General features: G+C 38.6%; 1 protein-coding gene across 1 annotated transcript in view; it reads right to left on the minus strand.

Annotated features, from left to right (window-relative positions):
- The window catches only part of GPR26 (G protein-coupled receptor 26), a 36,749-nt gene extending 19,071 nt beyond the window's left edge, over positions 1-17,678 (minus strand). The window contains exon 1 of the mRNA XM_032226000.1: positions 16,996-17,678. Within this exon, the coding sequence (XP_032081891.1) occupies positions 16,996-17,663 (668 nt within the window). The 5' untranslated portion in view covers positions 17,664-17,678. The remainder of the gene's footprint in view (positions 1-16,995) is intronic.
- Positions 17,679-18,472: the final 794 nt, after the last annotated feature.

Raw genomic sequence — 18,472 nt, forward strand, 5'->3', positions numbered from 1 at the left:
TGGGCCTCCTCCGAATCCCATCCGCCAGTCAATGTCGACTGGCGACTACACGGAGGAGAGCCTTTTCTGTTGCAGCTCCAACCCTGTGGAACGATCTCCCCGTCGAGATCCGCACCCTCACCACCATCCAGACCTTTCGCGCAGCCCTCAAGACCTGGCTCTCCCATCAGGCCTGGGGATAGGTTCCCAATTTACCCGCCCGAGTGTTGACTGTTGAATGAAAGTTGTGTTTTATTATTTTTCTTTTGTTCACATTTTGTTTGTTTTTTGATATTGCACTCCCTTCCCTGTGATTGTAAGCCGCCCTGAGTCCCCTCAGGGAAAAGGGCGGCCTATAAATCTTAATAAAATGACTAAAAAAAAAAATATGACTAAAAAATTCGGAATTTATTTTTTTCTAAGTGAGCAAGTTTGTCCTTCAAAAAAAAAATACTTAAGAAATGATGAAATGCTCCACCCTTGGACTTATTTTTAAGGAGAGGGTGAGAAGATCATCTAGCTAGGCCAAGAATATCTAGCAATTTCAAAAGAAATTCTGCTGATTTTTTGAAACATGGAATCAGTTCAGCAAGATCTTAGCCATTGTACTATTTCAACATCGTAGTTGAAAGGAAATTGTAGAAAATCATTAAAAATCAGAGTACCTATTGACTCATTCAAGCACATATTTCTTTCTCTTAGAGTTAGCCTGAAAGGTACTAAAACACCATAGTTAAAACAGAATGAACTGTTCAGAACAACATAAAGGGGAAATGGTTTTTTAAAAGCTTGGCAAGAAAATGCAACTGATGATCATTTTTATGATAAGTAGAATTCAGGGTGATGTTTTCCATTTCTACCTTCCAGTAACTGTTGCTGGTGTATTCTGGCAACAAGGCAACAAACAGTGTGGATAAGCCCACAGCATGTGCAGCAGTGGTGGGTTTCAAAAATTGTTTGAACCTACTCTGTGGGTGTGGCCTCCTTTGTGGGAGTGGCTTGTCGCCCATGTGACTGGATGGGAGTGGCTTGCCACACATGTGACCGGATATGAAGATGCCGACGACACTTGTCAGAACCACCTTAAATTACCCCACACACAGCACTGGCATGCATAAGAATATGATGTAAACTTGTTTTTTAAAAGGCATCTTTGGTTTGCGTTAAAACAACTTCAACACACGCAATGTTCTGATTGCACCACAAACGCAGTAGTCATCCTTACCTTTCACAGAGGCACTGAGTTTTATAAATATGAGCATGATAGTGTAGAATAATCATATCCAAGGACCAGTGGTGGGTTTCAAAAACATTTGGAACCTCTTCTGTAGGTGTGGCCTGCTTTCCGGGTCCACTGGTGGAACCTCTTCTAACCGGTTCGGTAGATTTGACGAACCGGTTCTACCGAATAGGTGCAAACTGGTAGGAACCCACCTCTGATGTGCAGGGAAATAAAAAGTGCTATAATCTACTCCAGGACTTCAAATTCCAATGGGTTAAACTGCTTCAGAAACATTAGTCAAAACTTGGCTTGTTGAAAGCATTTCTTCAGAAAACGAACAATACTGCAGGATTCTACATGGATGATATGCAGAAATCAAAACATGGATGTATTAAAATAAACCTTTAATCTAGTTCAAATTATAAAAATTTCCTGGCAATAGTTTATGTGTAACTTCACTCAACCATAAAGGCAGTGGATGAACCACGATTCTGCAATCAAGGCTGGATCTTACCTATTTCACTACTACTATTGAAAGCAGAAAACTTCACATAAAATGCAAATGAACATCAATCCTTCAGCCAAAAATTGTCTACAATTTAGTATAAGAATCCAGTGAGTTGTTCCTGTTGTGTCATCTGACAAAACCTGAAATTCTATCTCGGTCTGGGAGTCCAGATAAGCGGCAAAGATTTATGAAGTTTATCACGTTATCTTGCAATATCGTAAATGACTTGTAAGATGAGATCCAGCTGGTGAATTATAAATTGCTCTGGCTTGATATAATTATAACTGATTCTGCCTTGAGCACAATGTATTTTGAATTCACTCATACAGCCCTAATATGCATATAATGTTAATACTTTCAAATAAGCTGTTCTGCAGATATTTAAAAATTTATTTTGTCAGATATATATGATAACAATTGTTAATCAAAGCAACAAGTACAGATAGTCCTTGACTTACAATATTTCACTTAGTGACTGTTCAAAGTTACAACGGCACTGAAAAAAGTGACTTATGGCTGTTTTTCACAGTTGCAACCTTTTAAGGATCCCCATGATCAAAATTCAGATGCTTGGCAACTGACATATACTCTAGGACCGTTGCAGAATCCCAAGGTCATGTGATCCCCTTTTTCAACCTTCTGACAAGTAAAGTCAATGGGCAAGCCAGATTCACTTAACCAGGTTAACCAACTTATGAACTGCAGTCTTTCACTTAACAATTGTGGCAAGAAATATCGTAAAATGGGGCAAAATTCACTTAACAAATATTTCACTTAACCACAGAAATTTTGGGCTCAATTGTGGTTCTATGTCAAGAACCACCTATATGTTGTGACTCAGCAGAAACCTGTGAGTTGTTTCGGGATGCAGGATAATGAGCAGCTGTTGCTCGTTAGGATCTTCACCTGCAGATAAAAGACTGATGGTGCCATGCCTTAGTTGCAGAAGTCAACGTTCTCCGTTCGTGTGTAACCATTGAGAGGAGCCTTTAGCTAAGTGTCTGGATTCACGTAACTCTGTTTGGTATTTAGTTTGAGTGAAGACTTTTTGTAAGAGCTGTTTATCGATGTTTATTTTGGGCTTGCAGCCAGCTTGAGCTGGGACTGATAAACACATTCCTTTGCAAGCTGTGTGTGGCTGTCGTTTTTGAACGAGCAAAGAGGAGGGGTCAGAACACCTATATATGGTTTCTTTCCTTCATATCCATGCTTGGAGAATAGCAATAGCAATAGCAGTTAGACTTATATACCACTTCATAGGGCTTTCAGCCCTCTCTAAGAGGTTTACAGAGTCAGCATATCGCCCCCACAGTCTGGGTCCTCATTTCACCCACCTCGGAAGGATGGAAGGCTGAGTCAACCTTGAGCCGGTGAGATTAGAACCGCTGAACTGCAGATAACAGTCAGCTGAAGTGGCCTGCAGTACTGCACCCTAACCACTGCGCCACCTCGGCTCATTAGAATAATGAAGAACCAACAAGCAGAGAATAATAAGAGCCAGTTTGGTGTAGTGATTAAGGCATCAGGTGTAGAACCTGAGAGTCCATGAATTCTAATGCCACCTTAGTTGTATGTGTAATCTTGTGTTAGTCACTCTCTCTCAACCCTATGAAGCAGTCAATGGCAACCCCCTTCTGAAATCTTGCTAAGAAAAACTGCGGTCTTCTGTAGAGAGTCATCAGGAGTCAAGACTGACTCAAAGGCATTAAAAGAAACACACAGAGAAAGCAAAAATGGCTTGTAAACTGTGTGACAATCCCAGGGTTCAGATTATTGGGCCTGGTGATGGGCCAGGGTAGGAGATGATTAAATTTGCATGAGACGCAATTGGACCACGATGACAAATTGAGCTAATTTGGGGCTTTTTGCAGCCATGTGAAAAGCCATCAGATTCCTAAAATAACCATGAGATCGTGATAAAACAGTTTATTTTTTGCATACAGGCTAGAAAAGTAATCATGAGAATCGTTTTTTTTTTTTTTTTTTAGTTTAGGTTGCTTTTTACATCGGATTAAACGTGTACCATCCCTCGTGTCAGCCATCCTTCTTGGGTGACATTATAGCAGTCTGTGAGCTGTTCCTTTCAGAACCAGGAGGAAGTAAATTCAGAGCCAGCTTATTAATTTTACATTATATAGTACTAATGCAAACTAGTTCTCTCATAGTGCTCAAAAAGTGCTCAATAATAAGAGCTAAAAATGAAAGAATCACTTGACAAAGATCAAGATAGGAGAGATAAAAAGGGCACAACCTAATTATTTTCTAGAAAGCAAACAAAAATAGGAAATTCCAGTATAATTTTAAAAACTGCCTTCACCTCTTGCACTGAGAAGATAACAAGGCATGCATACCGAATACTTATCTGGGAATGCACTCGAGGAAAAACCCTTGTCCTGAGTGCTATTGTTGAAGGTTATTGCAGTTAAGGTCATTTCCAAGTTGCCATCATCTGCATTTCAATATCAGGGTATATGGAACAGGTATTCCATAAATGACCATACTACACACTTAGGAATATGCTAGTAATAATTAAATTGTGGTGGAGTATAATTTCTGTTTGTAAACTTTGTATGTTCAACTGACCTGAAGCCAAGTCATTGTGGAGTAGAACAATTTGGGAAAGATTTTAGTCATATGAGACAGGATGGGTGTCTTTAACTCACCATGTAGCAAAATCAATATGTTCTAAGAAAGTGTATAAGTTACATGGTACAACAGAGCCCATTTCCTTCTCTCATAAACTCTCTGGATCTATATTTTGTGCCCTATTTCTATTTCAAATCCCGGCTTAGCAGGTTTAATTAAAAATGAATTTTAGAAGAACAATATAATTAATGATGCTTTATAATGTCTTTATAAAATGTGTTGAAGTTATAATCTCTAATGCTTTAGAAAGCCAGTTTAGTAGAAACCAGGAGACTCTGCGTTTCAGTCCCACCTTAGCCATGAAAGTTGACAGACTGACTTTGATTTGATTTGATTGATTGATTGCATTTCTATGCCGCCCTATTCCCAGAGGGACTCAGGGCGGCTCACAAACCAAAATAAGGGAGGGGGATACAAACAGAAGGAAAAACAACGGACAAACAACTACAACAATTTAAAAACAATCAACAAGCACACAATTCGAGCGGGGACGGGAACTCGTCAGCTTTAGGTCTGTCGGAACAGCCAGGTTTTAAGGGCTTTGCGGAAAGTCTGAAGGGTGGTGAGGGTCTAAATCTCAATGGGGAGCTTGTTCCAGAGGGTCGGAGTAGCCACAGAGAAGGCCCTCCTCCGGGTGGTAGCCAATCGGCATTGGCCGGTAGATGGAAATCGGAGGAGACCTAGTCTGTGGGATCTAATATGTCTATTGGAGGTAATTGGCAGCAGGTGGTCTCTCAGGACTTTGGGTTAGTCACTTTCTCTCAGCATATAACATCAGGCATGGGCAACAAGCTAGCTGATAAATTCCTGTTGTAACACTCTGTTTATCCAAAATACCAGACCCTGTACTTGTGAGAAAATTGCTCAGTCGAAAAAATGTGTACACCCGTAAGCTATTCAAATACTGAAAGAAAGGAACAAAGATATCGAAGAGTCTCAATATAATCCATTTGGATTATAAGGTATTGTTCATTTATTTCAAGACCAATTTGAATAATTAATCTATTCATTAATCTATTCATTAAATCAATACATACAGTCTTAATTCAATAGCTATTTTCAAACTGAGCTTTTATGCATTTTTAAGTCCTTTGAATGGAATACTGTAAATTTTGCTGCATCAATGGGAAGAGTTGATGCAAAGGCATTAAAATAGGGATTGTGAAAGGTGGAGTTTCAGCCAGTGGTGGGTTTCAAAAAATTTTGGAACCTCTTCTGTAGGTGTGGCCTGCTTTCCGGGTCCACTGGTGGAATCTCTTCTAACCAGTTCGGTAGATTTGACGAACCGGTTCTACCGAATAGGTGCGAACTGGTAGGAACCCACCTCTGGTTTCAGCACACTAAAACTTCACACAAGAGAAGAATAAATAAGACATTTTATCTCAAAGATGGCTACATGTGGATGCTATGTATTTAGCTAGTGTGCATATGAAATATCATTCACTTCTAAACTCATGATACCTTGGCATTCAGTCATCAGGGAGACCAAATTAGTAAACTACTTGATATAAACAACCTTTGGGAATTATTTTTTGGGAAATTCTTCCAGTCTTAAATTTGCAATATACAATCAGTACAATACCGTAAAAATATGCGCACCAAAATCAAAATAGGATGTAACCAATGCTGAATTTTCCAGGCAGTTACCAATGTTACCAGAATCGTAAATTATGTCAGGCTACAGTACTTCTTAACATTTTTTGTAAGATTGTGATACAAATTTCAGAGGAATAGCTAGGCTATTTAATTCTTTTCAACAAGGATTGAACTAGCCTTTAAATAATGAATCGACCAAAGGGTAGACGGAAGAATGACAAAAAGAGGAGAAAAGCAAATATGATCATTAAATGGGTTCAGTTTGAATATAACATCTGGAGTTCAATCACAATTGATACGTTTTTTTTTTCCTGCATCTTAATCTCTTTTTGGCTCACTAAAAAGTTATAATTTGATGGCACCTTTTGGAGTAGTTTTGGAGTCACATACTGCCATTTTGAAGGTCTGTGGATTTATTTTATAACGAAATGTATATCTCATCTTTATGTTTGAATAAACAATCAAGGAAAGTTACGACATTTTAAGAATGTCAAATATAAGTATTTGAAAAGCGTTCGGAGACTACAGCTAGTCCAGAATGCAGCTGCGTGAGTGATATTGGGTGTACCGAGATACACCCATATTACACCTATCCTCCGTGAGCTGCACTGGCTACCAAATGGTCTCCGAATGCAATTCAAGGTGTTGGTCATTACCTTTAAAGCCCTATATGGCTCAGGACCAGCGTATTTGCAAGACCGCCTACTGCCACATACCTCCCAATGGCCAATAAGATCCCACAGGGTGGGCCTCCTTAGGATGCCATCAGCTGGACAGTGTCGGCTGGCGGGGCCTCGGAAGAGAGCATTCTCTGTGGCTGCTCCGACCCTGTGGAATCAACTACCCCCAGAGGTCCAGACCTCACCCACCCTCATGGCCTTCAGAAAAGCTGTTAAGACTTGGCTGTTCCGGCAGGCCTGGGGCTGTTGACCTTATTATGTAGGGTCCAGCCCCAATCTGAACGTATGCGTGTTGGAGAATTTTTTTTAATTTTTAATTTTTACTCCTCCGAGATTGGGCGGCCTAAAAATCGAATAAATGAAAATGAATGAAATGAAAAAGAAAAAATTACAGTCAAGGTCAATAAAATAAAATACAATAAAATAACGAACATAAAGAGATTGGTGACAGACATGTTTTGGCAATCGTCCTAAATATTTAAGACAGAAAAAGATTCATCTTAATAGCAATAGCAATAGCAGTTAGACTTATATACCGCTTCATAGGGCTTTCAGCCCTCTCTAAGCAGTTTACAGAGTCAGCATCTTGCCCCCAACAATCCGGGTCCTCATTTTACCCACCTCGGAAGGATGGAAGGCTGAGTCAACCTTGAGCCGGTGAGATTTGAACCGCCGAACTGCAGAACTGCAGTCAGCTGAAGTAGCCTGCAGTGCTGCACTCTAACCACTCCACCACCTTGGCTCTTGGAAGAGCATCCTCTCCCACAGAGTAAAAAGCTAAAAGGTGAGTTTCTGACAGTGGAAGCATCTAAGGTACCAGGAAAGACAATCTGTCAATACAGGTAGTCAGGTACCAGGTTCATACCAGGAAAGGGAATCTCTTAATACAGATAGTCCTTGACTTACAACCACTCATTTAATGATTGTTTGACGTTTCAATGACACTGGAAAAAAAGTGATGTACGACCATTTTTCACACTTTGGCTGCTGCGGCATCCCCATGGTCATGTGATCAAAATTTGGATGCTTGGCAATTGGCTCATATTTATAATGACTATAGTGTTTTGGAGTCAATGTAATCCCCTTTTGCAACTTTCTGACAAGCAAAGTCAGTGGGGAAGCCAGACTCACTTAACGACAGTGTCACTAACTTCACAACCACCTTAATTCACTTAGCAGCTGGGGCAACGAAGTTTGTAAAATGTAGCAAAACTCACTTAGCAATTGTCTTGCTTAGTAACTGCAATTCAGGCTCAATTGCGGCCATACGTCAAGGGCTACCTGTAGTCAAGTCAAAAAGGTTTATCATTTAAAATGGGTTCAGCAGAATAGGAGGTGGGAGCATTGTGTGTGTGTGTGTGTGTGTGTGTGTGTGTGTGTGTGTGTGTGTGTGTTGCTTTTAGTTCCTAAAAAATAAGGGAAGAATAAATGAAGTAAATGTCATAAAAAATAAATAAATGATTGGGATGCAAAACAATAGCAATAGCAGTTAGACTTATATACCACTTCATAGGGCTTCCAGCCCTCTCTAAGCGGTTTACAGAGTCAGCATATCGCCCCCACAGTCTGGGTCCTCATTTTACCTACCTCGGAAGGATGGAAGGCTGAGTCAACCCTGAGCCGGTGAGATTTGAACCACCGAACTGCAGATAACAGTCAGCTGAAGTGGCCTGAAGTACTGCACTCTAACCACTGCGCCACCTCGGCTCAAACAGCTCTTTCAATCACAACATTGCTGTAGAAACGTGCTTCTTATTATACCACTACAAATCTAATGACAGATATTTAGGAGCCCTCCCAAAATGGATATTCTATTTTAATTCTAATGACATTATTTTTTATTGTTCATGGCCCACAAGGAGTGGGGAAGCCTAGAAATGTCATTTTAAAAAGCAGATAAAAGACAGAAAGTATGAGGGAACATCCCACTCAGCTCTGAGATTAGATAGGGTTACATTATTCTATTGTGGAACATATCCCGTTCCTAAACTGTTTCAAATATCAGCAAAAACCTGTTTACAAAAAGGGGAATCATTCATTTTGATGAGTTAAACTGGCAGATGGAAGGATAAAAAGGAAGGATTTAAAGAAATGTAGGGATATTTTTCAAGGGATAAAAGACAGTATGAAATATAGAGAACACAAAATTCTAAAATACTGTACTAACAAAAAAGGCTATTTGTATGATCGAAGAATGAGAGTATTTATGTACAGATAATGGTATTAAAGGTGAAGAAAAACATAGCTACTAATTGATTAAAAAATTCTGGTGATTTCAAGGACACTTTTCTGCAATATCCTTAGCAACCATAGGGAAGAGATTTGTCATAGTCTTCTTCTCGGATGTAGAATTTTGAACTTTGCTTTGCCAAGGCTCAACTACCTCCATTTTAAAAGACTTTCTTCCTTTATTTGGTTACAGTATTATTCAAATACTTTGCTCTGAAGAAACAAATACTGGTTACCAAGATGAGATAGTTGGCATTTTAGCTCAAGCTTATTAAATATCACAGTATTAATACTTAGGCTTTCACTGGTTGTATAGCTCAGTTAATGGATTCACACAGCAGTTTTCTACATTCACTAGAATTTATTCCCAGGATATGTTGCCCAGAATGTTTATAAAACTCCAAGATTAATGCATTTTGTTATATAAATACAGCAGCATTCCTATTATTAGATCAAAGAGAAACAGAATATGAGATGTAATGCTGCATCATTTATATATTTGTTCTACTAGTTACATTATATATGTACATAAGTCTCTTTATGTATGAATTCTGGTAATATGCAATTAGTCCTATTTAAAGTAATTTTGAATATCTCCTCTTGTTTATCTAAGTAATGATTCAAACTGTTTGACACATCTATTTTTATAAACTGCTTTCTGCTTTATCAGTTTTCCCACTAATAGTCTTTGTTATCACATTTCTTACAATTGGGAATTTAAATGTGCTTAAAAATGTAGAAATGGAATGGAAAATGAAATCTATGCCAGCATTATAGCTAGCAGAAATAATCTTGCTGTTTAGCTTTGATTAAGATTTCCCAGCCAGCTATGAGTGTGGGAAAGGCAGGAGCACGCTAGTCAGGCCAACTTGTAGTTTATTAGTTAGCACTGGAAAACAAAATACTAATGGTAGAACAGTCTTTCAAAATTAACTCATTAATTCCATGTAAAATTGAGCTTTTGCTTTGAATTTGGAGTGCATCTTTATAGCCATACAATATAGGAATGCAATTATATACACATAAAACAAATCACCTGTTTGCCTGCCATCCTTAACATGAAGTTCAAGAAAAGCTGTGATGGGGGAAGTTAATCCAAACAACAATGCCTTAAGTCAGAGGCATCTAAGGTTACAAGATTGTGTTCATGTGGAGATAGACAATCTATAATTAAAATCATGTTTAGTACTGTATAGTTACACTAGAAAACAAATGAGATAAAGAAAATGAAGAGTTAGCCGAAAGGGCAAATGAATAGGATTAGAGTAAAGAATTCTGAGTGTAATTTTTCATGTAATTCATTTATAATTATTAAAATGATTAATATAAGTTACATGCTTAAGATTTAGAAATGAAATGCACAGATAATAGCAATAGCAGTTAGACTTACATACCGCTTCATAGGGCTTTCAGCCCTCTCTAAGCGGTTTACAAAGTCAGCATATTGCCCCCACGGTCTGGGTCTTCATTTCACCCACCTCGGAAGGATGGAAGGCTGAGTCAACCTTGAGCTGGTGAGATTAGAACCGCTGAACTGCAGATAACAGTCAGCTGAAGTGGCCTGCGGTACTGCGCCCTAACCACTGCGCCACCTCGGCTCTTGTAATAACTATTCTTCTTGTAACCATAGCCAATGAAGTATCCTCAAGAAACCTAAAACTTCACCTGATACGGCAACCTCATGTGAACATTATTCAATATTGTGTTTTCTTTAAAACTCTATCTAGACAGCCAAGATGTCATCAAAGTTAAGCTTTGTTCTCAACAATAATTGCAATGGTACCATTTTCCAACATTGTCATTTATTTTCTATTTCACAACCTTCATCCAAATAGTCATCAGGGCTGGCCCTGCTTAGGTTACGAAATTGACTAATGTCAGCTAAGTGCTGTCAGTTGTTGAGGCAAATTAAAATGTAAGTTAGCTCTATGTGAAGACAATAGTGGGAGCTGTAGACTTTTACTTTAGATCAGGGTGTCAAACTCACGTCATGGCAGTGTCACATGAAGTATTGGGACTTTTTTCCCTTCGCTAAACCGGGCGTGGGTGTGGCCAGCCTGTGATGCATCTGGCCCATGGGCCGGAAGTTTGACAGCCCTGCTAAACTATTTTAACCAATTAGAAGTTTTAAAACATCCTCAAAAGATGCATGCACTTTTTTTTTTACAATTAGCGGAACATCTTCTTTGATCATTCAAGTGTGAAACACCAGAGATTCTCCCTTTCTACTTAAAATAGTACAACTGCCATTCTGACCTCTTTTAGTCACTAATAGATTACTTTATATTGTAACGTGTGGGTTGTTGTTGTGAGGGAATTGACACGCAGGAGCCATGTGCAAGACAGATCTTTATTATAACACAGGTGACAAGCGATTCAAACGTTCCCTGCAACTGTCAGGGTATTTATACTAGCACTCAGACCAACTGTCAAAACGACCAACCAATCAGGTCGCAGCTGGTATTTGCATATTGAATATGCAACACTCCTTCCCCCCAGTTCTAAAGACCAAATGACCAGCCAATCACGTCGCAGCTGGTATTTGCATATTCAATCTCTCTCCTTCCCCCCAGTTCTGCTGTTTCAAGATGGTGGTGAGTCCTTCGTAGCTAAATTTTAGAACCAGGAAAAAAAAACAGGTCCTTTGGAATCTTTGCAGCAGGGAGGCTCTCGTTGTGTTGTAGCTCTCGTTGGTTCGAGAAGCAAGTGGTGGCCTTTGCAGCGGAAGGAGGCTCATGGTGTAGAGGACAGTCTGGTGTATGTTGTGAGTGTGCTAGTGTTGGAGAGGCTTTAGACAGGCTGAGAGAGCGTAACCGGTGGTGCTAGGTCGCATCTTGGAGAACGAGGCTGTTGTTGAACGCAGCGGTTGGAACGAGGCGGTTGGAGTGCCATAGGAACAGCTGGTGGCAGGCATGCCGTAGGAACAGCTGGTGGCAGGCAGGCAGGCAGGCACAGCTGGCGCAGTTTAGCCATCACGGTCCATAGCTCGTCCCTGAGTAGCGGCGGCGGCTCCAGTCGAGGTTAAGCGTAGGAAGCCCGTCCCTCAGACGGATGGAGGTAAGCCTGGAGCTTACTGAGGTTGGCTACAACCAGAGGCTGCTGTTGATGTCGCTTGCTGGCCATAGCGGCGGCCCTGACAGGCCCTCAATGTAGGAAAGAAAATTTTTTTTCCTGCGTTCACGTTGGCTGATGTTGTTAGGCTCTGCGGGAATCGCATATCAATCCCATCCTCGTCGCCAGTATTGTAACGTGTGGGTTGTTGTTGTGAGGGAATTGACACACAGGAGCCATGTGCAAGACAGATCTTTATTATAACACAGGTGACAAGCGATTCAAACGTTCCCTGCAACTGTCAGGGTATTTATACTAGCACTCAGACCAACTGTCAAAACGACCAACCAATCAGGTCGCAGCTGGTATTTGCATATTGAATATGCAACACTTTATAATGTGCTGTGCAGCAAATCCAGAAGTGTTGATTTGGTTACTTAGTACCCTTCCTTCAAATGCCCAAATAATCCATATTTCTGTAATAAGCATCACATTCAGGAGGAAGCTTTGTCTCATGAATTGTAAAGTATGAAGGGGAAAAGAAATACAAAGGAATGCAATTAATAAGTGTCATTAGAATTAACTGTGATTCCTGGAAGTCATCTTAGTTATATACAACTTTGAGATCAATTGACTGACACTGACATTTAAGTATATCTATTTTCTAGAATGTGGTTCTTTTTCCTCTAAATCAGTGTTTCTCAACCTTGACGACTTTAAATCCTGTGGACTTCAACTCCCAGAATCCCCCAGCCAGCTGGCTGGGGGATTCTGGGAGTTGAAGTCCACAGGACTTAAAGTCGCCAAGGTTGAGAAACACTGCTCTAAATGATTTACTTATATTTAAATGCTGATTAATCACAAACAACCCAGAAATGTTTTCAAATAGAATCAAATATTACATATTGCATTCTAAACTCTCTCTCATCTTAATTAACAGCCAAATCTTTAAGGGGAAAAATTAATTTAATGGGGAAATCTGGTTTCCCTTTTTCTGACAAGGATTGATGGAGTATTTGCACTCTGTTTTCCTTGTCTAAGAGTTGAGTTATGGGGACAAGAGAGATTGTGAAGAAAATAATTGTGTCTGGTTGCAGTGCTACAAACATTGATTGACATCCTATTTTAATTTTGTTTTCCTTTCCTAATAAATATGCTATGGGGAGAACAGATATTAATTTTTATTTAGATATGTTTTGTAAACTATTACAAAACTAAGCTATTTTACCAGGGATGAGGGAAAAATTACTATTTCTTTATCTTTCCACTTTTTTCTTTGATTTCCTTTTTTCACCTCTCCCTGTTCTTTCTTTTTTAAATTCCCTTGTTTGTATTTTTTTTCATTTGCATTGACTTTTAACACTGACATGTATCATTCTTAATACAAAAAATATTTGAAAACAAAAGAAATCTGGTTTCCAATCTGATTTAATACATTAAGATGAATCTAATGTGAACCTCAATATCAGACTTCAACTGAAAAAGAAGCATTCCTGGAAAGTAAATGAAGATATAAAACCATTCTTAGTTGTTACTTCTACATCAATTAATGGATAAGAGAACTCCAGCTGGCATTTAATACTGAGGTCAGTGTATGTGCTTATGATTTCTGTGAAAATAAATCCTACTAAGGGATTAAATCAGGGTGATGATCTTCATAACCAAGGGTTCCTTCTTATCTTCTCATCCTCTAGCAATATTAGAAGAAGTTTATAGTTTAAGCCCACTGAAATATAACATCACACTATCATTGCCCATGATCAATTAAGCAAATCAAATCCAAGCTATTGCTTTTGAACTGATTTTCTTCAACTCTGTTGTGATCAACTGCTAGAGGGAGTCCTTAATTTACAACAGTTCATTTTGTGACTGAAGTTACAACGGCACTGAAATAAGTCACTTATGATCTTTTTTTTTTGCGCTTATGACCATTGCAGCATCCCCATGGTAATGTGATCAAAATTCAGATGGTTGACCACTGACTCATATTTATGACCGTTGCAGTGCTCTGGGGTCATGTAATCCTCTTTTGTGACCTTCTGACAAGCAAAGTTAATAGCATTTAGCATTTGGATGCAACTTTCAGCACTAAGTCAGGAAGAAATGGAAAAATATGTATGAATCAAAGGTTTGTGTATATTATTTCTGAATGAAGCCCATGTGGTATTCTCATTTTCTGACCCAACTTTTTTTTTTCATTCTATAATAATAATAAAAGGAACCTTTGGTGTTTATGTAATTGGTTGCAAATCTTGTTTTGTACTGGATTTATAATATTCTGCTTTATAATTTGTCCAAAACTACATTATCACTTTGGAAATGAAAGAGATACCCCCACTTTCAAATTAATGGTTTCTGATGATGAGATTCTGCATTTATTAAAGAGTATGTCCCATAATACTTTGACCTCATACATTTGACCTGTTCCTTTTACACAATCTTTTCTAACCAAATGGAATTTTTTAGCATTACTTGCGTTTCAAATGTCTATTATGTGTTTCACATTGCATTACAATTCTTCTACAAAATAGATTCCTTGTTCCCAATTCACAGAACCTTCGTTCCATTTTACTGGAAATTCCATTTTATTCTGAAAACACGTTCAAAATAATTTACCTTAAAACGGTTCAACTTTGAACTTGTAGTGATCTATGAGACTTCTTAAAGTTGTCTCAGGAATCCAGGTTAGATTGGAAGCAATATTGAAAGAAAGAAATGTAAATGTGTTCCAACTAGGCTATTTTTCTGTAATTTAAATTGCACCGCAATTGATACTGAATTATTGTGATTTATAATATTATGCTATTGGAATGGGTTCACTTCCATGAATGCTGTAACTGTCTGCAAAAGTAATAGGGCTTTCCAAATTATAGCTCCTATTATTTTTAAATATAAAAGTGGGACATGTAATCACAACTTTCTAGTAGCTTGTGTACCTTGATCTTAAGTGGTTTTAAGATGTCAAGCAATGGGTCGGGGACATCAGTCTGAACCTCATTTCTCACCAGCTCCCATAAAAATCTTATATCCTTACTTCCTATCTTATGCTAGCCTATGGACTGGGGTTTTTTGGTAAGGGGAGGGAGGAGATACTTTATTTATTTATTTGTTTGTTTGTTTGTTTGTTTGTTTGTTTGTTTGTTTATTTGTTTATTTGTTTGTTTATTTGTTTATTTGTTTATTTGTTTATTTGTTTATTATTTATTTATTTATTTAATATATCACACATCTCCCTTATAAGGTGACTTACATTGGCAACCCTCCAAATATCTAGTTCCATACTTCATTTTTTACATTTTTTTAGTAACTTTACTTTTTAAAAAAATGGGATTCTGGACTAATAATAAAGTAAAGAACTTCAGCCCAGTTTTCTTTACTGATGAATCGCATCAATTTTATCTTAGACAATAAGAAAGAATAGCAACTGTGACTCTACGCTCTAAGTATTCCAAGGTGTCACAAAAGGCCTTTAGGGACATTATAAGAAAGAGTATTAGGATGATTGATCTTCTAATACATCAGTGTTTTCTGATTGGTTATTTATTTGTATTATTTTATTTATTCGATCTACATGGCTGCCCGTTTCACCAAAGGTGACTCAGGATAGTGTATAACCATACAATATGATAACGTCTGTACAACAAATACAATATAATCATATAAAGTTTGGTTAAAGTTTAAAGTTTAAAATTAGTACTATTAAAACTAAGAGTGAGATATGCCCCTGATGACAACCATTTTGTGAGTAGAAAAGTACCCAAGGAGCCATTTTGTGAGAACACCCACAGCATGGTCTCAGAATTCAAAATCTGCTTTCCATTAGTAGAAACCCATTGTAAAAATGTGTATTACTCATTATTCTTTTTGTTTGCATAATTATCTATCTTTTCTTTTTGGTTCCATATTATTAATATCAATATAGTTTCAATAATCGTAACTTGATTTTTTTTTCTTGTTGGAGATGACAAGTTACTAGAGTACATTGCTTCTACTTCATTTATTCATGTATGATAAGTGCCAATTGGGACATTCACCTTTATTTATTTCTTCCAGTGACATCTTTACAGTCAATGTTTATATTATCCATCACAATGTTTATTGTTTCTGATGATCCCTCCCCTCCACACACACACATCTACACATAATACACACATACTTTGAAGTCTCAGTAAATGAAACAGATTGTTCTGTGACTTTGCCCCTTGAAATGTTTCTTTATTTCTCTTGAGCAAAACCTAATCTAGCTAAGATAGTTAGATCAGTTTTCCCATTGAATTCTTTCACTTCTCCTTTCTATTTTATAGATCTTCTAATTATATTTCCTAATTCTCGATCCTCCTGTTTCTATCTTCCCACTATTTATGCTTTCTTATCATGATGGTCCTTCTTTCACCTCTAGCTTGAGATTCATCTTACTATGCATAGAAAATGTGGGTTGATTTAAGGACTCTTGAGTACACTTAACTCAACTTTCTTTCCTTGTCAGTATGAATTTGAATCTTAATGCTATTTTTGATGTATTTGTACCAGTTCGTTGCTTGTGTTTATTTTTGGAATAAATATTTCTCTGGGCATCCTTCCTTCAAGGAAAGTTACTGACTTTACAGTGAAATTCCAAAATGCACCAAAAATCCAGAATAGCATTCAGTATGCTATTTTCCCACTGATATATCTTAAGGGACAACAGAAATTTCAATCTGATTTTATTCTTACAGCATGTATGAATAACACCGATCAACATTAATGAACAGACATGGATCTATTCACTCACTAGCAAAACTGTCAAAATGCGCTACCCTAAAGGAAATGCATCCATGTGTAAACTTTTAGATTCCAGTACAGTCTTCAAAACACATTCCTAGATGGCTTTTCTTTGCCTGCCACATGCCCCTAACACATTTTCAAAATATTATTAGCAATAAATTTCATAGATTTGGGGGAATAGAATCATGCAGAGGAAAAGCAAGGAAGAGCTACATTTTAAAATAATTAGACAGAGATAGACGATAGTTTTGTCTAACAGGAATCCTTAGTAGGGTTCTTGTTAGTAATCTTGTTAGTAAAAGATGAAGGCATCTCCTTACCTGGGATGGATGTCCACAAGAAGCACAAGGGTCTGCATAGTAATCACGTCAATCCTTTTACAGTGAAAGCGTGCCACCTTCAGCACTTTCAGATATGTGAAGCACAAGACTATGAGAGAGAGGAGAAAGCTAAAGGAATGAAAGATCCCTGTGAAAATCATAAACTGGGTCCTCTCCTCCAGTTTCTTGTTGTACAGGGTGCAAGAGGCATAAAGGTGGTGGAACCCTACCCAAGAAAGAGAAGTTGCCACAATGGGGAAAGATACTGAGTGTAACCACGTGTAGCTGAGGATGAGGGCAGCATCTTTGTAACGCATCTTGGAATGGTAGTTTAGAGGAAATACCACTGCTATCCACCGGTCAATGCTGAGAGCTGCCATGCTCAGCATGGAGTTGGTAGTCAAGAAAGTCTCTAAAAACCCCACTATGTGGCAAAGCTGTTCTCCTCCAGGTGGTTTCTTGTAAATGATCCCAGCCAGAGTGAGAGGCATGTTCAAAGCAGTCATCAACAAGTTGCAGAAGGTCAGGTTGAGGATAAACAATCCGGGGACTTGCTTGCGGATATCTGCGCTATACAGAAAGCAGATCAGCACCAACACATTGGACAGCAACGATACAAGGATGAGCACCACAATCAAGAAAGCCAGGATCACTTCCCAAATGTTCATGGTGCCTCCATTCACAGGAGGAACATTTCCAAAACTGCACCCAGCTGGCATCCAGAAAACATGGTGTGAGGCACTCTCACACCCTCCTCCTCCTCCCCAGCTTGCTCGCACTCCTGCATGCCCTCCGTATTTTTAGAAGAGCTGCAGTCCCTCCACCCCCCTGCTGCTTCTTCTTTCCACGTCAATGCTTTTTAGAGAGAGGCACAAAAAGCAATGGGAATGCCCATTAAACTACAAAGGGGGTGATTTAAAAAAACAACAACGAACCATGTGGATCATCCAGAATCAAGGCACAACTCTTCTAAAGAAAGCAGAATACTCTGAAGCGCAGGTCTTCTGAGATCTCTCATTATTGGTCCTAATGCTTCTCAGCAGCTCAGCCAGTCTATTTATTTTCATTTACTCCCTGCTTCCGTCTCTCTCTCTCTCTCTCTCTCTCTCCCTCCCTCCCTCCCTCCCTCTCTCTCTCTCTCTCTCTCCTTGTTCTCGCTCTCTCTCCCCCGCCCACCTATAAGCTTTCAGGCTGACTCTAACCTGCTTTTATGATCACAGATATCTCTCCCATTAATGGATTAAAGTATGCACACTGCTGGTGATTTGCTGGCATGATTGATTCTCCATCATTTTCTTTTTTATATTTCCCCCCAGGGCACATTTCCTATATCAGTTTTCATCCCTTAGAGATTTTGAAACGACCAATCCCAAACTTCCACCCCCCTCCCCTTTCCACCCACTTCTGCTGTCTCGTATGCCCTTAAATTAATTTACTCTTCTTTTATTTATGTCGGGTAACTTGATTCCAGCAATGC

Source organism: Thamnophis elegans, chromosome 10 (genome assembly GCF_009769535.1).
Source record: "Thamnophis elegans isolate rThaEle1 chromosome 10, rThaEle1.pri, whole genome shotgun sequence".
NCBI lineage: Eukaryota > Metazoa > Chordata > Lepidosauria > Squamata > Colubridae > Thamnophis > Thamnophis elegans.